A 4,794-nucleotide genomic window follows, 5' to 3' on the forward strand; every position below is an offset into this window, starting at 1 on the left:
AGCCCTAGCAGTTTTTGCTCAAAGCATAAGCTTGGCTCTTTTCGTTTCATCCCCTTTAACTGCATACGTAATTGCTTCAGCAATGACTTCCTAAGGACTGATGCAAGAACCTTTAAGCAAAGACACAGTCAACAAGACTGCTGCTGTACAGCGTTCCATTCTTCAACAATGCAGGAACTAAAACCCATAAGCCCCGCTAACAAAATGTTTGCTCTATGTACAGAATCATGCCACGCTGTTTGAAGAATAAAATGGTCAACGAAGGTGAATGGAGGAGTTCCTTGTTGAGAAAGGTGCGTCAAGCTCCCCTTTTTCCAATGAGACAAACCTAGTGTTTTACTGTACAAGGTCAGTCACATGTCTTTATTTTCCGTCATTACGATGACACGTGCACCCAGCTTAAGAGTCGGCGATGGTGACCTCAACTTCGACACCAGGCTCGATGCTGATCGATGTCTGTGCAGACCAGGTTAAGGAAGGCACGAATACAACGAAACATTCAACTTCGAAGGCATTGCATGCTCGCTCATCAAGCTAACATTACTATCAGCAGTGAACAATGCAAACATGCATGAAAAAACTTGTTTTCAGACATTTTTATCTATACTCGATAGAAGTTTAGAATGCTGAAGCTTCATTATTTTCCTCGAGGCCAAGCTGCTTCTTCAAACATCGTAAATTCCTTCTCACAAAAAACTTTCTAAAGTGTCATTTTTAGCTTCCCCAAGATGCAATTATTTAAAAAACTTGACTAACACAAGCCATACACCTTGTGCACATCGGTTCATACAACTCTTTCAGTGTGCTTTTCCACAGCACAGAGTAGGGAAATTCCTGTCACAGTGTTGCAAGGTGCATGCAAACAGAATGGAATGAAAACAGTGCCAGCACAAAAAGAAGAAAAGCTAGAAGCAGAGCTCAAGGTTTGTGACTGCAGGCGATATAAGTCCGGACAGAGTACCGGTGACTAGCAGTTGGCTATCAATTCAATGCACAACTGAATGCTGCTTACTCCCTCAACAAAGCCATCGTTGACTATAATCAAAGCATGACAGCAGCATGTAGCATATGCAAACATAAGACGCAGGGCCCTCCTGCGAGTCAAAAGAACAAATGCCACAAAGGCTGAAACAGCTTATTGGTGTTGCGGAGGATTTCTCAGCACTTCATCGATGTTTTTTTGTTAGCCATCTTCATTCACGTTTGTCTCAATACTGATTTACTGAGAGAGCCTATACGGTCACAAATAAGCTTAAACTCCATGTGCTTCTGTTAAGCTGAACAAATTCATGAGACTCACCGAGACTTCATCAAAATTAGCAGCTCAAGAGCTTTCCTCCTAAGCCACACGCTGTGCAGCTTAACATTCATAGAAAGTGTTGCATATCTCAAGAAGGTGAGAAATTCTCATCCTCAACTCTCCAAAACTTAGGATGAATGCTGCACGAGCCCTAACTTCACCACCTAAAAGCAAACCTCTTGGGCTCTTTACTATTGATGAACATTGCAACTTCAAGTTATGAAAGGAAGACACGGAACAGAGACAAGCCAACAAACACTGGAAAGCAATAGGACCACCTCTACTGCAATGACAGCTTGAGGTTGAACTTGTAAGCCAGACAAGAAGGATACGATCTGCTTGACGATCTCAGAGGGTGAGTGGAGGTCGATGACACGCTTGTAGATGCGCATCTGGTAGCGATCCCAAGTCTTGGAGCCCTCACCACAGGGTGTCTTGCGGGTGGTGATGCGCAGGGTCTTGGTGGGCATCCGCACGGGACCCTTGACACGCAGCTCCTTGTCCTTAGCGCCCTTGATGAGGTCAGCACACACTGGGTGGGAAAGAAAAGCTCAACAGTTAGGACCGCTGCACCTTGAAAACAATATGGTTCATCAAATGAAAAGCATTCAGATGCCACGACAACACAAAGTTCAATTTCGATGAAGGCACGCAAAACCGGCCCAACATGCCAATTCATGGACACGTAACACAAATGCAGTAGGTGCGATGTTTCTCGAACTGCTCTTTTGCATACAGCTGGTGCTCGACAATGTTGCGTAAAAGAGGACAAAAATCTTAAAATTAAAGGAGTCTTTCTAATACACTTGATGCTGACGGGCTCAAACAATCAATTCTGGAAAAAACAAAAAAAAGAATGGAAGTTCAAATTAATGTGAGTTGACTGCAAACTTGAGCACCAAACCCTAAACTCAACCCGAAATAACTACAATCTACCTTTTTGTTTTAAAACCGCCAACTTTGTTTTCCTAGACAGCTTAACAACTTTCGGCAGCATTCAAGATGTCACCAAATATGGCCACGTTGCTCTGAACAAGGATGTCCTTCCAAATGAATTCACAAAAAGATATACAGGTATTTGACATCTCCGACGCTGTTATGGCCTCATTTACTACACTGTTACTTTTCTCACCCAGCCACAACAGAACGACTGGAAACAATCCCGCAATGGTTCCAAATCGAAACAAATGATGATTTGGCGATGGTGCCAGGGCAAGTTTTGTTCTCTGTAGCTGCACGCTTCCCACGCTATTGACATACAATGAAAAAGAGTTGTCACTGCCCTTCTCCTGCAGTGACCAACCTCTGGGAAACTACAGCCCTCAAACAGCAAACATTACTACAATTTGAACAGCAAATACTGCACGACTCGGCAGGCGCAGCTTGAGTGACACATGCTGCTGGCGACAAGCAAGAAATTGAAATGTGCAGCTTTGCGCTGTTTCTGCTACGGTAACAGCAGCGCAAAGTTTTTATATAAATGTCTGCTGCACCCTAAAAAAACTCTGTCACTTGGAATGCAATCAAGTGCTAGAGTATGCCACTATAAACTGCTTTCTTGTAGGCATTAACTCCTGCAATTCTGCTAGAAATGAAGTACAAAAGGGTGACAGACCAGGCTAGTTGGTGCATATACGCCATTTTCGGAAGCACTGCAGTCAACATGGGCACGCAAAGAGACAAGGATAAGTGCTATTTCCAATTGAATTATTCAGTGAAAACTGCATGCCCTTTAAGCCCATCCTCGAGCACTGCAATGACTGAGGCAGCCAGAACACATGTGAAAGGTTATAAAGTCATACCAAGAAAGCAAGCTCTTTTCTTGATAACGAAACTGACAATGAACTGGTACAGTTACTCACAAATGATGATAACTTTAGGTCTAGAATGATCTCTCAAAGCAGCTGACCTCTGAGTCTTCAAATGATATGACACCAATTTAGGAACAGAACACATTTGCAGCATTTTCTGCCAGGAATCCCCCAGATGCATTTCTTATTGTTTTTGAGCTCACATAGCCAGTTGTAGGGACAGCGCAGTCTGTCCCATATAATTTTTGCCATAAGACAGCGGGCAAGGCTCTACCTATCGACACTCCAAAGCAGCTTACTCCTGCATGTCCACCTGCTGCAGACAAGCCTCTCTAAATGCAAATGTAGAACACCTGACAAAGTAAATACCTTTGTTACATTCTGTTCAAACATGACCTAATACAAGTTCACAGTAGCATGCAATGTCTAAAAGTAGCGATTTTTTTTTTTTTTTTTACAGTCATATGTCAGCAATCCGAAACGAAAGCCACGACACACAAGCACAGTACACGTAAAATTGGATGGCGGTCTACCCTGGACAAAAAAAAAATCTACTTGAAAGAAAACGTGTTCCTGCAGCACAGCATTGACTCACAGCAAAGTAATGCAAATCACGAAGCAACACGCCTGTGATCACGTTCTGGTTAAGTGGCAGCTTTGACAAGATGCGCAGGAGTCTGCGGTTGACCGGTCCCCAATCGCGGACCCCCATAAACGCCTACCCACATGCAAGATCGTCGGCTGCCGTTTCAGACGGCTAAACAGTACAGGGTCACGAGTACGTTTGTTATTTTGAATGACCTGCCTGTAATCAACACAGACTCGAGACCCTTAAGTACGGAGCGAACTTTCTCACCCTTCTCCAAGCTGGCCACATTCCGACTCGTCAGCGTGATCCTGATCCGATGGACGGGCCACGACTGCGAGTCGTCGACGGGCTTGGTGTCCTTGTACACAGACTGCAGGTGCAACACAGAAATGAGTACACGGGCGTAATCAGGACGCCATAAACACACACAACGCGTGAAAGCAACTGTGAGCTAACAGCCGCGAGCACCAGTTGCACGCTGCCGGCACAAGGCTTAGCGCGCGCGCGAAAATGAGACCACCGAGCGGCTAAAAAGAGGCCACAATTAAGCATAGGAAAGTTGAATAGGAGCTGCTTACCATGACGACCAAATCTTACACTCCTCTGGCCGACTTAATCAAGTTATTTCAAGTCGAAACACTTGAACAGCGGTGAGCCAGGGAAATTGCGTCCACACGCTACACCAACGTGGTGAAAGAGGAAGCGGAAGCGCTAACCCAGCACCGCTGTCGAACGCGCTGCCGCCAAACCACCACCAGAAGCATTACTTTACGAGGATACAAAAAGTAATCGCAATCCTATTTTTCTGCAATCACAAGCTGGAAATATTCTATATATATGTCCAGAAAGTTTTTTATTTGTTCCAAAACTGATTTTGTATTGAAAAAAAACGCAAAAGCTGTCTGCTTTTGTAGTCCGTGTTTGCTCACCTTAAAACAACATTACTGCATTTCCAAAGCCATAAGAATTTACAAACCGCGAGATGAAAGCCAATGATTCCTTTTAACGCGTGAATATTTGATATTTTTCCCGAAACGCGCTGTTCCCAATCTTTTGTGCGCGCTCCCTACGCCGATGACGTAACATCCGCTCAT

The 4,794-nt window shown here is 44.3% G+C and overlaps 1 protein-coding gene across 1 annotated transcript; it reads right to left on the reverse strand.

The window, feature by feature from the left end:
- Positions 1-334: 334 nt before the first annotated feature.
- On the reverse strand, positions 335-4,435 carry LOC149335156 (small ribosomal subunit protein uS10-like). Its single transcript, XM_089551822.1, has 4 exons — positions 4,279-4,435; positions 3,968-4,070; positions 1,633-1,832; positions 335-456 (listed from the first exon to the last, which is right to left on the reverse strand). Exons 1-4 carry the CDS (start codon positions 4,279-4,281, stop codon positions 400-402), a joined length of 363 nt encoding a protein of 120 aa, XP_089407948.1. The 5' UTR covers positions 4,282-4,435; the 3' UTR covers positions 335-399.
- Between the last annotated feature and the right edge of the window lie 359 nt (positions 4,436-4,794).

Source organism: Amblyomma mixtum, chromosome 7, assembly GCF_055824585.1.
Source record: "Amblyomma mixtum isolate Tamu chromosome 7, ASM5582458v1, whole genome shotgun sequence".
NCBI lineage: Eukaryota > Metazoa > Arthropoda > Arachnida > Ixodida > Ixodidae > Amblyomma > Amblyomma mixtum.